Source organism: Mustela lutreola, chromosome 2, assembly GCF_030435805.1.
Source record: "Mustela lutreola isolate mMusLut2 chromosome 2, mMusLut2.pri, whole genome shotgun sequence".
Lineage (NCBI taxonomy): Eukaryota > Metazoa > Chordata > Mammalia > Carnivora > Mustelidae > Mustela > Mustela lutreola.
Genome location: NC_081291.1, coordinates 130,677,707 through 130,703,383, shown reverse-complemented (window position 1 = coordinate 130,703,383; position 25,677 = coordinate 130,677,707). Strand labels below are relative to the sequence as shown.

The 25,677-nt window shown below is 43.7% G+C and overlaps 1 protein-coding gene across 1 annotated transcript in view; it reads right to left on the bottom strand.

Moving 5' to 3' along the window:
* LRRC31 (leucine rich repeat containing 31) overlaps positions 1-24,960 on the bottom strand; it is a 30,728-nt gene extending 5,768 nt beyond the window's left edge. The window contains exons 1-8 of the mRNA XM_059163518.1: positions 24,672-24,960; positions 15,484-15,627; positions 13,667-13,834; positions 10,882-11,049; positions 10,481-10,648; positions 9,535-9,702; positions 6,383-6,550; positions 2,689-2,856 (exon numbers count right to left, since the gene is read on the bottom strand). Of these exons, the coding sequence (XP_059019501.1) occupies positions 2,689-2,856; positions 6,383-6,550; positions 9,535-9,702; positions 10,481-10,648; positions 10,882-11,049; positions 13,667-13,834; positions 15,484-15,627; positions 24,672-24,861 (1,342 nt within the window). The 5' untranslated portion in view covers positions 24,862-24,960. The remainder of the gene's footprint in view (positions 1-2,688; positions 2,857-6,382; positions 6,551-9,534; positions 9,703-10,480; positions 10,649-10,881; positions 11,050-13,666; positions 13,835-15,483; positions 15,628-24,671) is intronic.
* Positions 24,961-25,677: the final 717 nt, after the last annotated feature.

The window sequence follows — 25,677 nt, the reverse complement described above, 5'->3', positions numbered from 1 at the left end:
CTGATGATTAGTGATGCTGAGCATCTTTTCCTGTGGCTGGTTGACCATCTGCATGTCGTCTTCAGAAAAATGTCTCTCTGGTTCCTCTGTGCATCTTTAAATTGGATTTTTTGGTTTTGGAATTGTTTGAATTCTTTAAATATTTTGGACATTAATGCCTTACTGAATCTATCACTTGCAAATATTTTCTCCCATTCAGTAAGTTGCCTTTTCATGTTTTTTGGTGTTTTCCTTCATTGTGCAAAAGTTTTTCATTTTGTGTAGTCCCAAGAGTTTAATTTTGCTTTGGTTTTCCTTGTCTGAGGAGACATATCTAGAAAAATGTTGTTAAGGTCAGTGTCAAAAAGATCACTGCCTATGTTTTCTTCCATGAGTTTTATGGTTCCTGGTCTCACATTTAGGTCTCTAATCCATTCTGAGCTTTCGTGTGTGGTGTTAGAGAGTGGGTCTAGTTTCATTTTTCTGCATGTAGTTGTTCAGCTTTCCCAGCACCAGTTATTGAGAGACTGCCTTTTCCCCATTGTATATTCTTATTTCCTTTGTTGTAGATTACTTGACCACATAAGCAAAGATTTTTTTTTTCCTGCCCTGGGTCTTTGCTCTGTTCCATTGATCTATATGTCTGTCTGTATCTGTGCCAGGGCCAAACTGTTTAAATTACTACAACTCTGTAGTGTATCTTAAAATCTGGGATTATGATATCTCCAGTTGTGTTCTTCTTCATGATTGTTTTGGCTACTTGGGATCTTCTGTAATTCTATACACATTTTAGGATTATTCTAGTTCTGTGAAAAATGCTGTTGATATTTTGATAGGGGTTACATTAAATCTGTAGATTGCTTTGGATAGTATGGACATTTAACAATATTTGTTCTCCCAGTCCATGAGCATGGAGTATCTTTTCATTTGTTTATGTCATCTTCAATTTCTTTGATCAGTCTCCTATAGTTTTCAGAGTACGGGTCTTTCTCCTCCTTGGTTAAGTTACTCCTTGGTATTTTATTATTTTGGGTACAATTGGAAATTGTTTTCTCAAATTTCTCTTTCTGTTGCTTTATTATTAGATATAGAAATGCAACAGAATTCTGCAAATTGACTTTGTATCTTGTAGCTTTACTGAGTTCATTTAGCAGTTCTAATAGTTTGTGGGGGAGCCTTTAGGGTTTTCTAGACATAGTTTTATGTCATCATGCATCATAGAGAAAGCTTTACTTCTCCTTACCAATTTGGATGCCTTTTATTCCCTGACTGCTGTGGCTGGGACTCCAGTACCATGTTGAATAAAAGTGGCGAGAGTGAACATCCTTCTCTTGTTCCTGACTTCAGAGAAAAACTCTCCATTTATCACCATTGAGTATGACGTTAGCCGTAGGATTGACATAGATGACATTTATCATGTTGAGGTATATTCCCTCCAATCCCACTTTTCTTGGAGTTTTTATCACATATGGATATTGACTCTTGTCAGATGCTTTTTTTGTATGTCTGAGATAACTATATGATTTTTGAGATGATCATATTACTGTATTTTAAACCAAATCGCACGCATCATTTTAACTTACTTGTATTGTTTGAATTTTCCAATCATGCAAGTATCCTAATTATTATATTTCACTATTTTATACTTATTAGATATTTTAAAAATCTGGGTAATAGGATCATAAGTTATGGAAATATTTTTGTAGTTTTCTCTGAGAAACTGTTATTATTTATAAAAGAAAAAAAGCTATAAGTGATTAAGTATTTCTTAAAGAACATTTGTTAAAGTAATCCAAGTAATCCATTTGTTAAAGTAATCCAATATGAAAGTGGCAATAGCTAACCAGATATAGTAAAACTTGTTATTCACAAAAAAAAAATTTTGGAGGGGTGCTCATCACTTAAGAGATCTGGGGACGGATGGCTGCTTGGTCCTGGGGATGTGGGCACAAGGGTAGAGGAGAGACACAGATGTACTCTCCAATTCATTATTTCCCAGTGGGAAGTGGACATAACAGAGGCGATTTTAGGGGAGATTTGGGAAAGGTATTATATTATATACCCTGGAATCCTGCAGTGCAAAACTTATTCCTTATTCAACTCTCTTTCCATCTTTCTAAATTGACATGGAGAAATCATCAGATTGATGTTCTTAAAGACCTCTCTTCCCCTTTTTCTAACAGAGAGAGGATGAACCTCTATTCAAAGCCTTCAGCTGGCAACAGTGTACTAATGTCTATGAGAGGTGATTCCTGTATTTCAGTTATGGTGATGATGAGTTTCCTGTTTAAATGAAAGCATTTAGGTTAAAGACTCAGTATAAAGGAAAAATTAAGTAACAGTGCAGGTACCACGTGGACAGGGAAAACTTTGTGAAGGCAGACTGGAGGGAACTGAAGTTTGAATAAGAGACCAGGACAGTCCTTCCCCTCCCTGTGCGGGGAAGACAGGGAGCAGAAGTTGGAACGCCCCACCGCCATGTCTATGCCCATCTGTCCCTTTGTGAAACGCCCTCCTCTGTCTTCCTGGCTTGGGAATGGCCCTTGTTGGTTTCCACCAGCTCTCTCCTAAGCAGATGTCCAAGAGAAAGAAGGGAAGAGGCAAAGAGGGTCCACCACAGGCCTGGCCCGGCTCCCTGCCACCCTTCCCCTGCAGCAGGCGCCCTGGGCTCCAAGGGCTGAGACTGCCGTGGGACCAGTGGATACCAACCCAGGAGTGCCATGTCCTCTGTCACCAAGCCACAGCTGCTCAGTCTCAGCACGCGAAGGGACGCTAAGAACTTCAGTGTTTCCAGAAGCAGCTTCAGGTTGCCACCAATACATTTATTCCAAGAGAGGTCGAATATTTCCAGAGCAGGGAGGTAAGCGGAGGCTTCAGCTAAAATTGATAACAGAACAGCAATCCTTTAGGATTTCCTCTGCAACTGAGGAACCTGGGGCAGCATAGTAACGTAACTGAGATAAGAAAGTTACAGGAACTGTTGTCTTCTGCCCGAAATTCATGACCACAACTTATGCTGTCTATTTTTATTTGGGAGAAATGTTGGAAATTTAGAAAAGTAAGACTTGATTAAGTGAAATTCACTATCAACTGGGATTTTTCTCCTTTAGTTCCCATCTAGGAAGGAGAAAGCAGCAGAGGATTTGGACAGCTAGTTGAGATTTCCAGAGCACATCCTCATTTTACATATTCTTGTGTTCAGTCACAGCAGAAGCTCAGAAATGGGGCCAAGCCTCCTCCAGACTCTGAAGCACCCAAATGTGTTTGTGTCGACCTTCCTGCAGTTTCAGAGACGAGGAAGAGAACTAGTGGATTTGGGAGAGATTTTAAAATGAGGTTGAAAAGGTTCTGCTTAATTCTCAGCTGCCCCTAATGTTGAAATTAACCCAAACAACTATTCCTAAGATATAGTTAATTACACTTTAATTCCACTCTTCTTTCTAAAGAATAACAGGCATCTAAGGAGCAAGTATATGTCCTTTTATGATATCTAATAAGAAAATCCCTCCCACCTGCATGGTACAGAGACCTATCAATAAGAAATGGAACTTTTTCTTCTAATAAAAGTGTTGTGGAGAATTATATGTTTACTTGACTTCTTTTTTTGGGAAGCCAGGGGGAGAAAACATGAGAATGTAAGGAGGGGAGGGGCAGAGAGCAAGGGAGAGAGAGAATCCGCCGGGATGGAGCCTGACACAGGTCTTGATCTCATGACCCTGAGATCATGACCTAAGCCAAAAAGATACAGAGGTTCCTCATTTAGTAAGAGATGGTATCTTAACAGGGAGCCTTTATGCTGAAATCTGAAGTTAGAGCTCCCCAGGAAAGAGAAGGAGGCCAGTGGGGGTGGGGGGCATTCCATCCAGAGAACAGGAAGGTCTGGAGACAAGGGAGAGCTCAGTGACAGGAAGGAACTGAAAGAAACCAGCTGAAATTGGTTCCGGGAGTAAGGGGGAGACGGGCCAGTGGCCCGAGGTACTAGGGCCGGATCACCTGGGTCTCTTAGACACCGTGAAGGATGTGGATTTTAACTGAGGTGCTGTGGGCTGCCATTGTGTCTTTTTAAATTGGGTAGTGGTAAGATCTAATTTACTTTGTAAATGAAATTTATAGTTTCTCTCCCCACAATATTAACAACTAACATTCACCGGGCATTTACAATATGCCAGGCACCTTTCCAAGGACTTTACATGTATCAACATATTTAATTTTTTTAAAAAGATTTTTATTTATTTATTTAACAGAGAGTGAGAGAGAGAGCACAAGCAGGGGGAACAGCAGGCAGAGCAGGCAGAGGGAGAAGCAGGTTCCCTGCTGGGTTAGGGGCCCGATGCGGGACTCGATCCTAGGACCCTAGGATCATGACCTGAGCCAAAGGCAGCCACTTAACTGACGGAGCCATCCAGGTGTCCCAACACATTTAATTCTTACAACCCCATGAAGTATGTACTATTATTCCACTTTACATTTTACAGACAAGGAGACTGAAACACAGAGATGTTAACTATCTCAGGTCACAAGAGCTAGAGCCAGAATTTGATTTTAGGCAGCCTAGTCCCAGGTGCTTTGAAGCCAGAAAATGTACCACATATTTCCCCACAAAATAATTGCAATCAGTTTTCAGGAGTTCACAGCCCCCTCCCCCAGGCACAACTCTAGACTGACTTGCTGACCCAGGTTAAGAACTCCAGATCTGCTATTTCGCCCATCCAGACATGGGGACAAGGAGATGAGCGATGCTGGGAGGGGTGGGCACAGTTCACAGCAAGAACCAAATCTATGTGGGCCGAACAAAGTACTGGGCTGAAAGGCCGCAAGTGTGCCCTAAACGTAGAGGTCTTAGAATTTGGGGTGGATTACATGCATTCATTTCTGTTAACAGACATTAATAAATAGCTTATTTTCTTACTAGAATATGTTTATTTCATTAATTGTAACTCCTGTTTAGTCCATGGTACAATTCATTTTCCTAGAAATGTCAACGGACATAGAACCCTTGGGGGCCAGAGAGAAGGACTCTGTTTTCCTCCTTGTCCAGGAAGCACCGCAGTGTAAGCTCTCTAGTCCGTGCGTGTGTGCAGAGCAAGAGTTAACCTGCCAGGCCTGAGGCTGCCACCCACTAAAGACTTCCTGGCAAGGCTGGCCGGCGTGTGGGCACTTGTAGTTGGATGTGTTCCACCCCTTCCTCACCTAATAAGAGTGGCTCGCTGCGCCTCCCCTGTGTGTCTGCAAATTCTATGACTTACGCTGAACACCAGCTTTCCTTCTGTGCTCTGGAATTCCTAGATGTGCCAGTAGAGGGTGCCTGTGTGGTCAACAACCAATAAAAGCCCCAGATGGAAGGTTCAAGTGAGCTTCCCTGGAAGGCATCACTTCACATGTGTTGTCAGAAGCCAGTGGGCGAAGGAAGCGTGTCCTGTGTGACTCCACAGATGGAGGGCTCTTGGAAGCTTGTACTTGGTTTCCTCTTTGTGCCACATGCCTCTCCCTTTGCCAATTTTGACCTGTATCCTTCTGTTGTAATAAATCCCAACAGTGAATCCAACTCTAGGCTGAAACCTGTGAGTCCTCCTAGTGAATCACTGAACCTAAAGGTGGCGTTGGGGACCCCCATCCAGCAATGTATGCCCAAAGTGCTCTGCCTGGGTGGCGGATTCTGCAGAATGATGCCATGTGAATTTGCCTCAAAGTATCTCCCTCTAGGGGCGCCTGGGTGGCTCAGTCGTTAAGCATCTGCCTTCAGTTTGGGTCATGATCCCAGGGTCCTGGGATCGGGCCTCACATCAGGATCCCTGCTCTGTGGGAAGCCTGCTTCTCCCTCTCCCACTCCCCCTGTCTATGTTCCCTCTTTCTCACTGTCTCTCTATGTGTCATATAAATAAATAAAATCTTAAAAAAGTATCTCCCTCTATCTTGTAGACAATATTCTTGCCCCCGAAGAGGCAGACATTCCAGATTCTGTAGACCCTTGATCTAGGCTGGACAGTATTTATGACCTTTAAGCAGGCCCAGATTCCTAGAGAGGCAATGAATTCTGTTGGAAAGTGGGTGCTGGGCCATCAATTACTCACACACCAGGAATTACCTCACTTTCCCCATTAGACTCCCAGCAATCCAGTTTATATTGGCACCTTGGTGAAATCCCAAGTTACCACGGATATGGACCTCCAGAGTTGGCTACGTACACTTTAGCTTTTAAAAATGTTAAATTTGCGAATCAGCCAGAATCATTCATCTGGCCTTCAGAAAGATACTTTTAAGAGAACACATTTCCTGAAAGAAGACAAATTATTAATTCACAGCCTTGCCTCTGGCAAAGGCTTGCCGTGAGAGTTCCATGTAGGGAGTATGTGTTCTCATGTGTTACTGCACATGCTTGCAGGGATCTGGGGAATTCTCTTACCCAGGGCGGTAAACGTCTCACTCTCCAGAGCACAGCTGTTGATGAGTAAGGACTTCAGTGCTGGTAAAAATCGGAGCCGGCTGAGGAGGTTTTCGGAAGAGCTGCCCATCTTCTTGTTGGCAGATAAATCCAACTCTTGAAGACTGGAGAGTAAAGGGATTACCTGGGCTGTGGAAATGTCAGCAGTGACATTGTTTTAGGCACCATCTCATGAAGAGTCTGCTGGATATTTGGGTCCCACAGTCCCACAGTCTCCCTCCCTTACGCACACGCACACCAGCCACGCTCCCCAAGTGTGCAGGGCTCTCGCCAGGCTAGACATTAGGAGCAAAGACCTTGGAGACAGAACTGGGTCCTAATTATGCCTCTGTGGCTAAAGAACTGTGTGATTTTAGGAAAGTTACTTAACTTCTCTGAACCTCAGTTACCACCATAGTAAGAACGACAACAGAACTTCACAGGGTCACTGGGAAGATGAGATAACTCGGTATATGTCAGTATGGTGGGATCTCTGTGGGGCTGCCTCACCTCCGCAGAGCCTTCCAGGGCCCCCTAAGCTACCGAAGCCCTTGGTCACTATTATGTCACCCTATTCATTTTTGCTTATGTGTTTTTCTGTCCCCCCTCAGTGAAGATGAGCTTGTCTGTAGCCCTGCTTCCTCCCCAGAGTATGCGGAAGAATCTAGAACACTGGAGGCACAGACGTTGGTGGAAGGAGGGAAAGAGGATAGGAAGGAAAGGCAGGCAGGCAGGTGGGGTCCCAACAGATGTCACAGTGTCTTCCTCTTCACTGTGTGGGTGGTTGATTCCTGTCCCTGCCGGATGGAGGCTCCTGGACTATGAATTTCCCTTAGCCCATGGCACAGTGCCTCGTACAACTAGATGATTTGAATCAAAATTTGTTGGCTAAACGACCTGTAATTCTATTCCTTTGGAGTATCTAGAATGATCAGATAAAAGAACGGTGAGCTATTTAACCTCCTAAGATATAAATGGAATGTATTTTCATTTCCATCTCTTTCAAATTAGACAGTAGGAGAACGATGCACTTTGTTACAGTTCTTCTATAATCATTAGCTTTCCAGGGCCGTTCACCTGTGCTGGTGGCGGCACATTTGGTAAGAGAAGCGGAACCCCTGTTAGGCTTGCGGTAACAACTGAGGTCCCTCTAGCCCTGGAACCTTCTTCTGAGTAAGAAGACCTGAGGTGATATTCATTTATTTTGGCTGTAACAAGGAAAATTCATTCTTTGGAATCTGGCTGTTAATAATTCAGGGGTATCTCCTCCAGGTATGAGGCTCAGAAGGAAAGGGGATGGTGATACCCCATTCGCCCCACCTGGAGCTCAGAAACAGATTTGTTTTGTTTCTTTAAAATCTTTATGAAAGGGGCACCTGGGTGGCTCAGTGGGTTAAAGCCTCTGCCTTCGCCTCAGGTCATGATCTCAGGGTCATGGGATTGAGCCCCACATTGGGCTCCCTGCTCAGTGGGGAGCTGCTTCCCTTCCTCTCGCTCTGCCTGCCTTTCTGCCTACTTGTGATCGCTGTCTGTCAAATAAATAAAATAAAACCTTTTTTTTTTTAATTTTTAAATTTTTAAAAAGATTTTATTTAATTATTTGACAGAGAAAGATCACAAGTAGGCAGAGAGGCAGGCAGAGAGAGAGGAGGAAGCAGGCTCCCTGCTGAGCAGAGAGCCTGATGCGGGACTCGATCCCAGGATCCTGAGATCATGACCTGAGCCGAAGGCAGAGGCTCTAACCCACTGAGCCACCCAGGCACCCCCTAAATAAATAAAATCTTAAAAAAAAAAATCTTTATGAAAGCCTTGAACTTTTCTCTGTTTTCCAAATTGAGGCATGAGACCCAAATGTAATTTAGCAGGTCTAAAATATAGATGTTAGACCTAAGAACCTGTTTTAGTCTTTTCCTTCCCAAATTGTACTAAAGAAAGCTAAAAAATTCTTTTTATTCTTGTTTTCTTTTTTAAATGCTGTTTTTAAAAGATTTAGTTTATTTGTTTATTTGAGAGAGTGAGAGAGAATGAGAGCAAGTGAACATGAGAGGGGAAAGGTCAGGGGGAGAGGAGATGCAGAGCCCCCACTGAGCAGGGAGCCCAATGTGGGACTTGATCCCAGGACTCCAGGATTGTGACCTGAGCTGAAGGCAGACACTCAACCAACTGAGCCACCCAGGTGCCCTTATTCTTGTTTTCAATTGATTCATTCATTCGATCATATTCCACAAGAATTTCCTGGTGCCAACTCTGTGCCAGACCTCTGTACCTAATGAAGGAGAGACGCAAAAGGGGCTCCCAACACAGGAGGGGCCATGATCTGGAGAAAGAGCAAGGACAAAGGCCCCAGGACAGGAGGTCAGCACAGAAAAGTGGCTGGGGTAGAATCGAGGAGGGGAAGGCTAGGTAACAAAGTCAGAATGACAGAGGAGGAAAAGGGAGACCACTTGGACTCGCAGTAGTCTGGGCACAAGATAACAGTGGCCTGAACCAGCCCGGTCCAGGTCTAGACGGTAGACCTTGGTGATGAGATCCTGGAGGTGTTTTGGAAGTTTACTGTGGCCACAGATGGAATAAACCCCTTAATGGCAAGGCTGCGCTTGGCGCTGTTTGTTATGGGAAACTGCATTTATATATTATGTGTTATAATTACAGGATTATGTCTACAGTGGAAAGAGTGTAGGCACCTAAAGTTATAATGTATACCCGTGATGCACCACCCTAAATTCTTGTGTAATTTCATTGTATCCAAGGGGCTTAACTTCACTTGTTGGTCAGAAAGCCGCTTAACTTCACTTGTTAGTCAGAAAGCCGCAGTGCCCTCTTTTGGGCCTTCTCTCTACATCCTGTTCGAAACAAACTTTGTAACTAACAGAGTCATTTCTAAACAGTAACACATATTCAAAATTTTCTCCACCAAGTGCCATATCCATCATTTACAAACGTGTATAGGAGGAATTTAGATTCACTCATATTTACTGAGCACATAATAAAATATTGGGGCATTCAAAGAAGTTTTATGGTTTGGTGCTTTTGTTAAGTTTAAGTAAGTTTAAGGAGACACCTCAAATTTGCCAAGTTCCAAACATATACTGAGGTTCCAAAAGTCCTTCCTTGACTCTCTTGTTCACACTTACTCAGAGACACCACGTCATTGGCCGTGAGAGAGCACTGGTGAAGATCCAAAACTTCTAGATGCTCCAGCGTGGCCAGCAGAGCTGATGAGTCTTCAAAACCTCCACCCAGATCCCTGTTGCAGGAAAGGTCTAATTTCCTCAGTCCACCCAAGTACCTAAAAGCAGCATCTAAAAGAGAAAATCAAAAGTCCCATTCTGACAGGCTAGAAGGTGGAAGGCAGGTGTAGGGCAGGCAAGGGGGCAGGTGTATAGAAGGGAGATGGTGAAAATACACCAGGTTGAGAAAAGACAAAATGAGGGAAGAACTTTAGACTTCCTACCATCTGGCCCTCTCTGGACTTGACAGTGGCTTCAAACACACCCCCCCCCAACCAACACCCCGTGATCTGCGTTGACTGCCAATGGCTTCAGTGGAACCCTCCAATGGCTCATTCTCGTCCTCCTACACTGGCGCATTGGCATTTCACAGAATTTTAGACTTATTCAAACTGCCAGTGAAAAGGATATTATAGGCTCTGTAAGTCGAAGGGGAACACAAAATTTCATGTCATGTTCTCCCTACAGATGCCACTGAAGCTTTCTTTTTATCAGTACCAATTCCTTCCTACTACCGAGCATAAAATAATGTTGACATTTTCAAAAGAGAAAAATGGAGAACTTTCTTAGCACATAACTTTTCTTTTGCCCAGTGTCTCTCCCAAACCCGGAATATCCTGGCCTTTTCAGAGTCAGCCATCTTAAGAGGTTATCTTTAGACTCATGAAAGTATATGCTTATTGTAAAAGAGTTAGAAAAGAATAAAACAAAGAAGATTTAAATTACCTATAATCTCCTGCCCCAACATAACCTCTGTGTATATTTAGTTGAATTTCCTAACAACTTAAAAAAATTAAATATAAACTAAAATTACGTATGTACAGAAAAATCCCAGTCATTGCTAACTCACCCAGCAGTTTGACACCCTCTTGTGATAGCCCACATGAGTGCAACTTCAGTACTTTCAGATTTGAGGTACTTCGTAATCCCTGAGCAATACTGTTCAGACTGGCACCGATATTTCTGTTAAGGGAAAGGTCAAGGACTTCGAGATTTTGCATCATGGGTAGCAACTGACCTAGAGGGAAGTGAATCCAAATGAGAAGAGCAACTCAATAAAAATGCAGGGTGTGACTGTTGGGGCAGGAGGGGGAGGGCGGCCTCATGTGATCCCAGGGGTATAATGAGCCCTTCTTCCAATTTAGAGAGAGATAAAGCACAGCCAACTTTGACCCTTTGACCCTCAGACTGTCTGCTCATGGGCATCTTCACATTTGTTTTCTGGGAAGGACCCTTCCAAATTCCACTTACCCACAAATGCCCCATCTTCAGATGTGAGGTCACAATCCACAAGCTCAAGCGTTTGTATCTTGCTCCCTTCTTGGAAATTCTGGAGGGTCAGAGGCAAGTTCCCCCCCACTTCACTGTTCCAGGACAAGTTCAGCTCCTGCAGGTCAGTTATGCCCCCGAGTGCTTCTCCTGTTACAAAACAGCCCAAATATTGGGTCGATTGCTAATCTGAAAAGCAGGGAGTCTGCCTCAAAATCAGCACAAATGTTATTTATGGAATGATAATGGCTGAGCCAGGGACTGGTCAGGTGCCAAAGAACAGAGTAGACCCAGTTCTTGCCTGGTCCCAGCAGGCTGAGCCCCTGTATTTAGAGGCTCAGTGATTCTAGTCCCTCCAAGGTTCCGAAGCCGGACCTCTGTACAAAAATCATTGTCCAGAAAATCCCACCTGTCAGTAGGGTGGTTTCGTGGAGTTGGTTTTGTGGTAGTAAATACGTGTACTATTCCAACTGCTTTCTCTCATCCACCTTGTCTGGCGTCAGCATCACTGGGAAGCTGGACCAGAGGATGAGGAGAGGCCAAGCAGGGCACCTGCCACCGTGGGGGCAAAGCTCAATTAGACATCAAGAATATACAACTGAACCGAGCCCTAGAGAGAATCAGTAATTAAGCACAAGATGCTAGCAGCTCGTAATAGCCGTGCAGCCCTGGAGAGTGGAGGAGGGTGCAGTGAGAAAAGGGTGGAAAGCATCTAAGGGCTGGAATGGAGGCTGGCGGAGAGCAGGGAAGCGACCAGGTAAAGCAGCCTTAGGAATGACTTCTACTGTTCCGGGTAGAACAGGGCAGAGAGGCACACACATGGAAAACGCACTTCCTCGATGTGCGGAGTCAATCTCCACACTGAATGATTAAGAGTAATGGAAAGTCCCCTGTGTCTAGAAGCCTCTCCTCCACGGTCCACTACTGGCCTTGGACTTCTGCCACTGACCATTCTTTGTGTGGACTGAGGTTTTGGGAGTCCAGGAGCCTCATGTTAAAATGCATGTTCTCTCAGCCCAGGTGCCATTGTGTGTGCCATCGCCAGTCAGCTGGGGTGGCTTTCTATACCTGGAAGCCCTCCTCAGCATCAGGGACAGAGAGTGCAGGACTGATCAGCCATGTCTGCTGTGTACATGGTACGGGGGAGCCATCATCGATCATCCTACACTCAGCAATTGTAACAGGTATGATAACATTGGCGTGCCCCCTGATTTATGGTCTCTTTTCATTAAACCGTTTATTCTCCCTGTACCACATCTGCCCTCAATACTAAGGAAGGTCCCTTCTTATGGGAGAAGATGCAGAAGCCCTTCCAGAGAGGAGAAGGAGTCTGGGAGAGGGAGCGGGTTATAAAACATCACGGCAACAAGGATGTAGCTTCTCTCCTGAACCAGGTAAGTTTGGAATGAGTTCCAGGGCAGAAATTCCCATTTCCCCATTTCTTTTTTTTTTTTATTTTATTTTATTTATTTATTTATTTGACAGACAGATCACAAGTAGGCAGAGAGGCAGGCAGAAAGAGAGAGGAGAAAGCAGGCTCCCCACTGAGCAGAGAGCCCGATGTGGGGCTTGATCCCAGGACCCTGGGATCATGACTTGAGCCGAAGGCAGAGGCTTTAACCCACTGAGCCACCCAGGTGCCCCCCCATTTCCCCATTTCTTAATGTTGGAAGATCATGAACAAAATTTAAATAAATCACAGAAAATAGAGAAACTACATTTTCTTTTCACCCCTGAGTAGCAGTGAGTTAAATTTGCAGCCTGCTACATAATAATCAGCTGCTAACCAGTGGGGCTCAACTCATCACATCAAACCACTGAAAGTTAATTTCGAATGAGGGAGTACTGAAAGGAGGACCTCTCCATTACTGAGCATGTACTATGCGCCAGGCATGTAGTAAGTGCTTCATAGAAATTATTTAATCCTCACAATAGTTTTTTGAGGTAGATATCCAACCCATTTCAGAGAAAAGAAAGCTAGAAAGCTGAGGCTTAGGAAGTTTAAATAATTGTCCATGGTCACAAGACTAGTTAGATGGGGGGCTAGAATGTGAACTAACACTTGGCCACTTATGTGGTGTTTCTCAGCTAAAGGAAGGGTGGGCCAGGGGGCGTCAAATGACCCTCATTTCCTACAGAGGGATTAGAGAGAGGACATTTGACGTGAACTGTGTTGTTTTTACAGAGATTTTTTGCAGAGATGTAAATTATCAAAACAGTCGCTGAAATAAGAAACTTCAGACCAAAAGAATATTTAAAAATCTGAATGGCATCTGAAACCAGCAAGGATCGTATAAAGAGTTGGGTTAATAGAGTGACAAATTTTATCCTACATTCTGTGTCCAGTATATAAATTAACTTAATTGAGGTCCTAGTTCTATTTAAACCATTGCTTTTAGTTTAAAGATCTTGTTTTGATCCATTTTTTAAAGATGGGAATGGAAAAATAGAAGAGATTATTTTGGGATCGGAAAATAATCATTATCTACTCCAACTCCTCAATTTTACAGACAATTAGCAGACTGAGAGTAAGCAAATTTGACAAACTATCTCCGTTGAGAGCAGATGTCTTTCTGGCCAGCCTTGTTCCCTACTCTGTCCTGGGGCTTACTACAGTGCTAGTAGGTACAGGCTGCAAGTGTACTGGAGTTTTGCAAGTGCTAGATCATCCAGGCGCTCTCATTCACAAGCACCTGGGGGGTGGGGGTGACCCAGGGAGTTTGCCCTTGACACTTCAGAGCCGCTTCCAGTGAAACATTGACCATACCCAGGGCTTGCACATCATCCGTGGTAAGTCTGCAACTTCCCAGCCTCAGGATTTTTAACTTGCTGAGGAGATGCAGGTGCTGTGTAACTGAATGGAGGTTTCCGCCTACAGAATCATTCCAGGAAATATCCAGTTTTTCCAAGTCTGGGAGAAGAGGCAGCAAAGCAACTGGAAATGAACAAGAGGATATACAGGGTTGCATACGTAATTACACGAAGGAGCGGTGGCCATACTGGCCTTCAGCAAAGCAGGGGTCCCTCAGCCATGCAATTGGGAAGAATGACTTTTGTATTTCCTATTTCCTAGGATATTTCCTATTTCTGCCAAATAAATGCGCTCCAAAAATGTAGTGGTATCTTCATAAGATTTCATAGCATAGAAGCTCCTTTATTGTAGCAGAAATGGTAATTCTACTGTTAACTACCACTGCCGCTGTGATATGCATACTAGTCCTTTATTTTGCAAAAATAATTCCTCACCCCTTCATCCTATTGGATCCTTGGGCTGAAAGCTGGAGGACTGCTCCGTCGGCCAGGATTGCCGAGATTGGGGGTCCATGTTACCCCTTCTTTTAGATCATGACTTCCTGGGTGTCACCACCTTAGAAAGCTCCCATTATATTTAAATAGACCAATATGTGGAGGTTTAGACTGGCACAAAGCCTGACCAGAACCTTCTCTGAGTATCTGCCATTGCCCATTAACAGTGACCTTACTGTCTGTGATAAAGATTCGCTAAGGCTGTCTCTGTGTCCTGAAGCAACGATACTCAAGAGTAGAAATGCCAACCTGGAGCAGGCAAAGAATCTTTGAGTATTTGCTTTTAAATATCTATCTTGAAGGTTCAGGGCAGCAGTCAGAAGTAGCAAGCTGAGCTCTTACAGTTTAAGGCACAGCAGTGTCCAATATTCTGAAGCCAGGCTTAGGAGTGAAATTTGTTTTTGCTTTTTTTCTACTAGCCTTCAATTTCAACTTGTTTACCCAAATCCTAACTTTATCGAGCAGAGAAGTCACTGAACACACGAAGAAGGAAAAAAAAAATTAAAAACAAGATTGCTGGGGCCCGCTCTCCGAGACTCCAGGTCAGTGGTCTGGGTTGAAACCAAGTGAACACAAACTCTGCGAGTGATTCTGACACACGGGCATCTGGAAACACAGACAAGGGTAGGTTCTCGCTGAAGACAGTGGCCAAAATGTAATGACATGGATTTCCGTTAAAATGGTCAAGGACCGCTCACTCACGATCCAGTTCTTTTGATACCTCTGTGCTGGGAGACACATCTAGTTTGAGGGAAGGCTGGGCTTAAGGTCTCTAAGAAAAAGGGAAAGAAAGGTGGTCATAATTGTGTGGGGAGGGGCACCTTTGCAACCAGACTGCTGCTTCCGTGTGGCAGCTGCCGCTCACGCTGCTGAGCGTGTAGGTTGTGAGCAAAGACTGCTGGCGGCTCCTCTCTCATAACTACGCACCCAGCAGGGCTCGGGCTTCACGGACGGGCTGCAAGAGTTTATATCTCATGCTGTGGGCGAGACAAATATTTTTCAGGGAGTAAGGAGCCAGCAGTAGGGGAGGTGAAATGCTCAGGGAGAACTGACAGACAAAGGAACCTTCCTCCTACACTTGGCTCAAATCTTTGAAGCTTGAGGAAGGATCAATTAACTTGTTTAAAAAAAAAAAAAAAAGTGGTGCAGCTGCTATTCCCGAGTTGTCTGGGGCCACCCTGAGACCCGGGGTTGCCAGGTGAGTAATGAGCGTGTTTTGCCCGCCGGTGGCAACCCGAGGGCACCCGTGGCCCTCCGTGCGTGCCGGCTCTTACAGACCCGCTTCCCTCAAGTCGGCCGCCGTCAGCCTGCAGTTGTTCAGATCTAGACACTTGTCCACGGCTGTTCTGCCCAGCTTCTGCAGGAACTGCTCCTTTTCCTCCATGCTGGGTCCACATTCCATTTCTGAAGTGAGAGGCTGAGCTACATGGTGAGAATAAAGAAGAACGTGCCCTGAGTGAGACCGTGATAAAGAGGCACAGTGATGGCAATAAGACAAGTCAACAAGACTAACAACAGTCCTGAGCAAACCTCCGCCCAGAAGGGAAGCGCTAAGCAGAGACAGAACTTCACCACTGTCCTGCCTCCAGGTGCTGGACACTGATCACTGCAGTGACCCTCTTCTGGCAAGGAAACTGAGGACTCAGGCGCTTTTCCTTTACCGCCTGACAGGAGCTTGTCAGCATGTAGAAACGGTTGTCTTCCTGGACAAAGTAGCGAACTTGTTAGCACACCCTTTAAGGGACGGGCAGCCTGGTGCACGCCAGGTGGGGAATACAGGTATTTGACCAAACCAGTGAGGAAAGGGAAGCATTGCAGTCACCTGCCCTCACCCACCTGGAGCTTCATTGGCTACGGGAGCCAATGAAATGCGGCTCCTAGACCATTCAATTGACAGATCCAGAGGGCGGAGTGGCTGGGAGAGCTTTTCTCCACCCCTGCCAGCGAATACACCCCAAAAGCCTCATTTGTCCTTCTTGTTATGAGAGACGACTTATGTGGCCCTCTTATCAAGTTCCTCTGTACTAATGCTGGGCTAAGGCGAACATTAAGCTAAGAAAAACTTTAGTTTCATTGAAGCCTCTGCCTTCGGCCCGGGTCATGATCCCAGGACCCTGGGATCGAGCCCTGCATCGGGCTCTCTGCTCAGTGCAGAGCCTGCCTCTCTCTCTCTCTCTCTCTCTGCCTGCCTTTCTGCCTACTTGTGTTCTCTGTCAAATAAATAAATAAAATCTTAAAAAAAAAAAAAAAGACACATATAAAACACATCATACTTTTGTAAGGAAAAACAAATATGCAGGTACTGACAGTGACTTTAAGGAGGTTTTGTAGATGAAAATGTAAAATTTAAAACATAAAAAGAGTACACTGGAATCCACAATGAAAGTGTAAGTTCCAAATATGCAGTGATACTCTTCTAACCTTTACGAAGTACAAAACCACATAGCTAAAGAGAAATGTATTGGTACCAGTGAAAATTAATAGTAGGATTTCAGTAGTAATCAGCCTAGACTTAAATATTAGGAGAGGAGCACAAACTCTACTTCTCCTCTGCAGTGTGTTTGCTGGCTGGCTATGATTTTTTATTGACACGTAATATATTATTTGTTTCATGGGTACAGGTCTGTGAATCACCAGTCTTACACAATTTATAGCACTCACCATAGTACATACCCTCCCCAATGTCTCTCATTCACTGGCTGTTTTTTTTTTTTTTTTTAAGGCAACTTGAATTTTATTTTTATTTATTTATTTTTATTGACATATAAGGTATTATCTGCTTCAGGGGTACAGGTCTGTGTACAGGCTTACACCATTCACAGTACTCACCTTAGTACATACCCTCCCCAACATCCATCATCCAGCCACTCTATCCCCCCTCCACCCTCCAGCAACCCTATATATGTTTTGTGAGATTAAGAGTTTCTTATGGTTTGTCTCCCTCCCAATCCCATCTTGTTTCATTTTTTCCCTCCTTATCCCCCAAGACCCCTCGCCCTGCCTCTCAAATTCCTCATATCAGGGAGATCATATGATAATTGTCTTTCTCTGACTTATTTTGCTTAGCCTGATACCCTCTAGTTCCATCCACATCGTGGCAAATGGGAAGATTTCATTTCTTTTGATGGCTGCATAGTATTCCATTGTGTATATATACCACATCTTCTTGATCCATTCATCTGTTGATGGACATTTATGTTCTTTCCATAGTTTGGCTATTGTGGACATTGCTATTATAAACATTTGGGTGCAGGTGTCCCTTCAGATCACTACGTTTGTATCTTTAGGGTAAACACCCATTAGTGTGATTCCTGGGTCATAGGGTAGCTCTATTTTCAACTTTTTGAGGAATCTCCATACTGTTTTCCAGAGTGGCTGCACCAGTTTGCATTCCCACCAACAGTGTAGGAGGGTTCCCCTTTCTCTGCATCCTCGCCAACATCTGTTGTTTCCTGACATTAATTTTAGCCATTTTGGCTGCTGTGAGGTGGTATCTCATTGTGGTTCTGGTTTGTATTTCCCTGATGCTGAATGATGCTGAGCACTTTTTCATGTGTCTGTTGGCCATTTGGATATCTTCCTTACAGAAATGTCTGTTCATGTCTTCTGCCCTTTTCTTAACTGGATTATTTGTTCTTTGGGTGTTGAGTTTGATAAGTTTTTTATAGATTTTGGATACTAACCTTTTATCTGATATGTCATTTGTAAATATCTTCTCCTAGTCTGTCAGTTGTCTTTTGGTGTTGTTGACTCTTTCTTTTGCTGTGCAAAAGCTTTTGATCTTGATGAAATCCCAATAGTTCATTTTTGCCCTTACTTCCCTTGCCTTTGGCGATGTTTCTAGAAAGAAGTTGCTGCGGCTGAGGTCGAAGAGGTCACTGTCTGTGTTCTCCTTAAGGATTTTGATGGATTCCTTTCTCACATTGAGGTCTTTCATCCATTTTGAGTCTATTTTGTGTCTGGTATAAGGAAATGGTCCAGTTTCATTCTTCGGCATGTGGCTGTCCAATTTTCCCAACACCATTTGCTGAAGAGACTGTCTTTCTTCCACTGGACATTCTTTCCTGCTTTGTCGAAGATTAGTTGTCCAGAGTTGAGGGTTCATTTCTGGGTTCTCTATTCTGTTCCACTGGTCTATGTGTCAGTTTTTGTGCCAGTACCATACTGTCTTGATTATTACAGCTTTTTTTTTTAATTTTTTTTTAAAAGATTTTATTTATTTATTTGACAGAGAGAGATCACAAGTAAGCAGAGAGGCAGGCAGAGAGAGAGGAGGAAGCAGGCTCCCTGCCGAGCAGAGAGCCCGATGTGGGACTCGATCCCAGGACCCTGAGATCATGACCTGAGCCGAAGGCAGCGGCTTAACCCACTGAGCCACCCAGGCGCCCCTTATTACAGCTTTTTAATAGAGCTTGAAGTCTGGAATCATGATGCTGCCAACTTTGGTTTTCCTTTTCAACATTCCTCTGGCTATTTGGGGTCTTTTCTGGTTCCATACAAATCTTAGGATTATTTGTTCCATTTCTTTGAAAAAAATTGATGGTATTTTGATAGGGATTGTGTTAAATGTGTAGATTGCTTTAGGTAGCAAAGACACTTTCTCAATATTTTTTTTCTAATCCATGAGCATGGAATGATTTTTCATTTCTTTGTGTCTTTCTCAATTTCTTTCATGAGTACTTTATAGTTTCCTGAGTACAGATTCTTTGCCTCTTTGGTTAAGTTTTTTTCTAGGTATCTTGTGGTTTTGGGTGCAATTGTAAATGCGATTGACTCCTTAATTTCTCTTTCTTCTGTCTTGCTGTTGGTGCATAGAAATGCAACTGATTTCTGTGCATTGATTTTTATATCCTGACACTTTACTGAATTTGTATATGAGTTCTAGCAGTTTTGGAGTGGAGTTTTGGGTTTTACACATAAAGTTTCATATCATCTCCAAAGAGTGAGAATTTGACTTCTTCTTTGCCAACTTGGATGCTTTTTACTTCTTTTTGTTGTCTGATTGCTGAGGCTAGGACTTCTAATACTATGATAGAAAACCAGAACAGGGGGCGCCTGGGTGGCTCAGTGGGTTAAAGCCTCTGCCTTCAGTTCAGGTCATGATCCCAGCATCCTGGGATGGAGCCCCACATAGGGCTCTCTGCTCGGCAGGGAGCCTGCTTCCTCCTCTCTCTCTGCCTGCCTCTCTGCCTACTTATGATCTCAGTCTGTCAAATAAATAAATAAAATGTTAAAAAAAAAAAAAGAAAGAAAGAAAGAAAGAAAAAGAAAACCTGAACAGACCCATAACCAGGAAGCAGATTGAAGCAGCCATCAAAGATCTCCCAACAAACAAGAGTCTAGGGCCAGATGGCTTCCCAAGGGAATTCTACCAAATGTTTAAAGAAGAATTAATACCTATTCCCCTGAAACGGTTCCAAAAAATAGAAATGGAAGGAAAACTTCCAAACTCATTTTATGAGGCCAGCATTACCTTGATCCCGAACCCACACAAAGACCTCATGAAAAAGGAGAGTTATAAACCAATATCCTTGATGAACGCAGATGCAAAAATTCTCACCAAAGTAACTAGCCAATAGGATCAGACAGTATATTAAAAGAATTATTCACTATGACCAAGTGGGATTTATTCCTGGGTGCAAGTTTGGTTCAACATCCGCAAACCAATCAATGTGATACAATACATTAATAAAAGAAAGAAAAAGAACCATGTGATACTTTCAATAAATGCTGAAAAAGCATTTGACAAAGTACAGCATCCTTTCTTTTTTTTTAAAGATTTTATTTATTTATTTGACAGAGAGAAACCACAAGTAGATGGAGAGGCAGGCAGAGAGAGAGAGAGGGAAGCAGGCTCCCCGCTGAGCAGAGAGCCCGATGCAGGACTTGATCCCAGGACCCCGAGATCATGACCTGAGCCGAAGGCAGCGGCTTAACCCACTGAGCCACCCAGGCGCCCCCAGCATCCTTTCTTGATCAAAACTCTTCACAGTGTAGGGATAGAGGGTACATACCTCAATATCATCAAAGCCATCTATGAAAAACCCACAGCAAATATAATTTTCAATGGGGAAAAACTGAGAGCTTTTCCGCTGAGGTCAGGAACCCGGCTGGGATGTCCACCATCACCACTGGCTGGCTGTTTTTAAGAGAACACCTATACTGCGTTCATCTTTGCAGGATGGTTGGTGTTACCACACTATGCCAGTAGGAGGCAGCACCATCCACCATTTTGCGATTCACTCTGGCCTTCCAGTTGCATTGTGCATTGATTGGATAGATCCGCATTTTATTTTGGGCAGGATTGCCAGATTTAGGAAAAACAGAAACAGCCTTTCCAATAAAATTTAAACTTCAAGTAAACAAGGAATCATTGCTCAGTAAAGGTATGTCCCAAATATTGCATGTATTCTACCTGGCAATTCTAATTTGGGGTGGAGCAGAAGAGAGTGGTGAGTGGGGGACTAACATTTTTTTTTTTAAGATTTTATTTATTTGACAGAGATCACAAGTAGACAGAGAGGCAGGCAGAGAGAGGGGAGGAAGCAGGCTCCCTGCAGAGCAGAGAGCCCGATGTGGGGCTCGATCCCAGGACCCTGGGATCATGACCCAAGCCGAAGGCAGAGGCTTTAACCCACTGAGCCACCCAGGCACCCTGGGAGACTAACATTTATGTGCCAATGGGTACAGGATGTTTTGTGTAAACTTCATGCAAGGAGTCACAATCACACTATTTCATAGGTTTGGAACACGAGACACAGAGAGCCTGTCAATTAGTAAGTAGCAAGTCAGAATTTGAACCCAGAACGGTCTGTTCCAAAGTCCATTATATGAATGTTTGTGTTAGAGTTTCTATGTTAAAAAAATCTCTGTGTGTGCTATCTGATGCTTTCTCCCTTCTGTTTTTGAGCTTTTTATCTCCATAGGCTCAACCTACAATCATGCTCAAGTTCCAGCTTAACCAAAGCTTCTGTTTTCTCAAGCTACTGTTTGGTCCATCATTAGGAAATGATTACTGTCAAATGTTTGGAAAGGGTGGTTTGGGCTTGCTGGTCCCACGTCACCCCATTTGCCAATTAACCCTCTATGTTCTGGTGACCACAATCACCTATCCCAACAAATTGTTTCTCAAAGGTCACCAGCAGTGACCTACCAATTGACAGTTTCAGGAATCTCTTCTCATACCGCATCCTACTTGGGCACTCTGTAATCCTGGATATGACTGGCAGGTCTAAGATAGCATGAATGGAAGACCTGGTTCAAATCATGGGTCCCTCAGGTGAGCAAGTCACTGAACTTCTCTGAGCCTCGGTTTACTCGTCTGGAAAGAGATACTATAATTCCTACCTGGTTCACTTCTCATTTACTGGGGCCTCCCAAGGGAGATGGGACTCTGCAGTGCCTGTTATGTGAGAGGTATTCTATTAATATTTGTTGAATGCACAGATAATTGAATGAATGAATGAATATTAGCTTTAAACTCCTTAATGACCAAAATAAGTCAACATGATAAATCTTTATCAAACTCCCAAGTATAAATACAAGTACCAATTTGTGAGGTCCTTGGACATGTCCTTGCAGACCACACATATCATTTTTTTAATACATAAACCCATTTCCTTAAAGGATAGCAAATGTCACAGCTCAAGACATAAAACAGTTGAGTCAGAACTGCTCCCCATTGGCTAAGGTAGGATGACTGACATGCCATGAGGAGGACAAAGTTGTCACATGTGAGCAGTTCTGTGGAGTGATTCAGAGACTTTTCCTGGCTGTTTTACTGCTGAACCAAGATTTTGCCTTCTCCACGTGATCTTGTGAGCTAAGCAGTATCTTCACATTAAGTTCTTTCCGACCTACATCTGTAAGGGTTGGTTTCTTGCTTATGAACAACCAAGAATCCCAGTGGTTTCATAAAACAGATTACACATTTGTAACATGGGTGGCACTGTATAGGGAACCAAGATAACAAGTTCCTGTTTTTAAGGAGCTACCTGTCTAATGGAAGAGATAAACACGAAAGCCATGCCCACCGCACAGAGGAGACATGCAATGGTGGAGGTGTGTGGAGGGTACCTGGGAACACATGGTATGACAATAAGTACCTCAGGTCCCAGGACAGGTCTTGGCAAGCTTTCAAGAGGAAGGGATACATGAATTACACCTTAAGGGAGAGGGAGAGTCAACCAGGTGGGTGGACATGAGGGAGAGATAAGTGGAGGAGGGGTGCAGAAGCAGCATGGTGACATAAGGGAAGGTCTTTATAAGCCCAGGGAACCCCTTTGAAAGAATATGTATGGCCAGTTCAGGAAACTGCAAGTGAATCTCAATGTCAGGAGTAGAGGATGAACATGAGGTTCGGGGAAGGCAGAGGACACGAAGAGAGGTCCATCTGATCATAAGCACACTGAAGACCGTGCTTGGGAGTGTAGACTCTCTCCAAGGCAAGAGAGACTTGGGGAAAGATTTGAAGCAGGTGAAAGACATCATGTCTGTGATTTAGAGAGAGCAAGCCGTGGCAGAGTGGAGGACAAGCTGGCCAGAGAGCTGGACCAGAAATAGGAAAACTAGTTAGGAAGCTGTCCCAGCAGTCTGGGCAAAAAACAGTGAAAGCCAGAACAGCAATAGAGAGGAGGAACCAGTTCTCAGAGCCATTTGAGGGCAGAATTGACATGACTGCAGGAGCCACTGAATTTGGGGAGAAATGGAAATGGAGAAGCCATGCAAGGTTGAGTGGCCAGTGTTGCACAGCCAGGATAACCAGTGCCTGGCCTTGCACGGTCAATTTCATCATGGTTGTGGCATTCATGACCCAGGTTCCCGAAGCTTTGTTTCCTATTTTAGAACAAGTATCAACAATCTTGTGATACAGGTTGTCCTTTTTTTTTTTTTTTAAGTAGACTTTAACTTCCTATTTCCAAAATATATTTAAATATAAACTTAATTGACTTTCACATAAATTGATATTATTTTTGGTATTTGATGCAAATAACTGGATAGAATTAAAGGTAGGTATAAATGAAAGATTGGCCATGGGTTGATCACTGATGGGGGAAGTGATCATGGGGACTCCTTCGAGACTTGTTTTAGACTATTCTCTCTACTGCTGTGTATGTTTGCATAAGAAGTTTAAGATGTTTAAAAAATACACTTAATCTAATAATATGCCAATGGTATTGTGTATGACATATAGCTTTAGGGAGAGATTTGGCACTATTTATTTTCATAACCCTTGAATCTATAATCTCTGTTCTAAGAATTTATATTTTTTAAAAAGGCTGAAGGGCACCTGGGTGGTTCAGTGGGTTAAGCCTCTGCCTTCGGCTCAGGTCATGATCTCAGGGTCCTGGGATCAAGCCCTGCATCAGGCTCTCTGCTCAGTGGGGAGCATGCTTCCTCCTCTCTCTCTGCTTGCTTCTCTGCCTACTTGTGATCTCTCTCTCTGTCAAATAAAATCTTAAAAAAAAAAAAAAAGGCTGAAATACAATGAAGCCAGGTATAAGCAAGAGGGAAAGACAAAAATAGTCACTGAAGGACAAAAAAGGAGCTTAAGTAGTTATGGCATATGCGTGGAATAGCTGTTAAAGGTGGCATATGAACATCATTTTATGCATGTCTGCCATGCTAGGCTTAAGCAATATAATCGTATGTTGCAGAAGTAATATCACAGATCCATGTAAGCTCAAGAGGGATTTGTAAGCTATTATAAGTGTAAAAATTGCCTGCTCTGGCCCCCAGGCACCTCCATGACCGTCCTCCTGCTCTTGTCCTCTCTCCTCACTCCTCTTGCTTCAGCACCCCCGACCTTGGGCTCACTCTCAAGCATGCCAGGCCCAGTCCCACCTTGGGCCGTTGCATTTACAGGTCCCTTTGCCTGGGAACCTGTTGCCATTGACGTCCACGTGACTGGCTTTATTCCTCCATTTTCCTTGGCTTACTTTATCCAGACCTCTGCTCAAATGCCACCAAATCCGAGACTCTTTCCCCACAATCCCATCTAAAGTAGGACCCCATCCATCCTCTGTCTCCTTAGCCTGCCGTATTTTTCTTCCGGTCACTTATCACACTGAAAGTGTGTGCATTCGGTTCTTTGTGTACACAAGGTCCTGTTTCTCTGTGGCCGCATTTGTAACACAACAGTAGCTGTCATACAAAAGGTAGTGACTCCAGGTTTGTTGACTGCCTGACTGGCCATAAATGCATGCATATGAACAAAAGACTAAAAGAATCTTGAAGAAAGAATCCTTTGTGTTAGAATGAAAGGAAACAAGGTATCTTCTCTATACCTTCCAGTAGTGTTACTTTTGATCATTAAAAGTCAAATTAGCAAAATATTTAAAGCATTTAAGTCACGTAGTAAACGCTTAGAATAGAGACTCAGATTAGTTTTAGTTTAACCCATACAGTCTCTTTAGGAGAAAGCATTATTCTAAAAATTAAAGAAGTAAGAGCAGTCAGAAGTTTACCAGTATCTAAGGTGGCTGTTTTCTGTGCCTCATTGCCGGGTTGGAAATCAGTTGTTTCAAGGTCATTGCTCTCTGTTCGGCTTTCAGGTTTGGAGGACATGAATTTTGAGCTCCTAAGGAATCTGTTGAGAAATGAGGTCCGGGGTTTAGTTTCTCCATTTGAGGAATTCTTCTTCTGTGTTTGACTCATGGTCAAGTTGAAGGGGGCCTGTCTCAGTAAGACATCTTCCTGTTGTTTTCTGTTTCTAGGATTACTGAGAAGAAAAAGACTCTGTCAAGCCTGTGTGAAATCAGAATTTCCCTGCATGAGTTTTTATTTCCCCCTTTCCTTTGTTTTTACTACTGGTAATGTTTAATGTAAAAATAAGAATGACGTAACCCAGGATCCGGGAACCAACAGATGGTGGCAGATACAAATCTAAAGCAAACTTGGTTTTTAACTTTGCCCTATTTTATTATGTGAGATACGGGTCATTAAAAACCACTTGGGCAAATGCATCAGATGTGTCAATACAGTTGAAATTTCAGCTGTCAATTACAGTTACCTTCAAAGGGACGACAGTAAAAGAGGATTTAGCACACCTCTCAACTGTTTGGCCCTTTGCAGAATTGCTGCCCAGGAAGAGTTTGCCTTCAGTGAGCCCAGGCTCCTTTCTCCGCACACTGCTGCTTTTTCTTCTGGCATCTTCCCTTTTTCCACTCCAGCCCCCCTCGGTTCCCCCATGGAAAACACATTGGCAGTAAAACTTTCACTCACTCCATAAACAGAGCCTACTCTGGGTCAGATGCAGCTCTAGATGGGAGAGTCCATGAGGAGCAAGACATAGCTCCTGTCTTTGATGGAGGCTTAACCTGTAAGTCAGAGAACACACTGGGCTAAGGGCTGCCCGGGAGGAGGGACCAAGGAAGTCAGGGAAGGCTCTGATGGACTGCGCCTGCCTCCTAGAACAGACTTGGAGCCCAGGTTTTTAGCCTGGGGAGTTAGCTAAAAAGAGAAGAGAGGGAA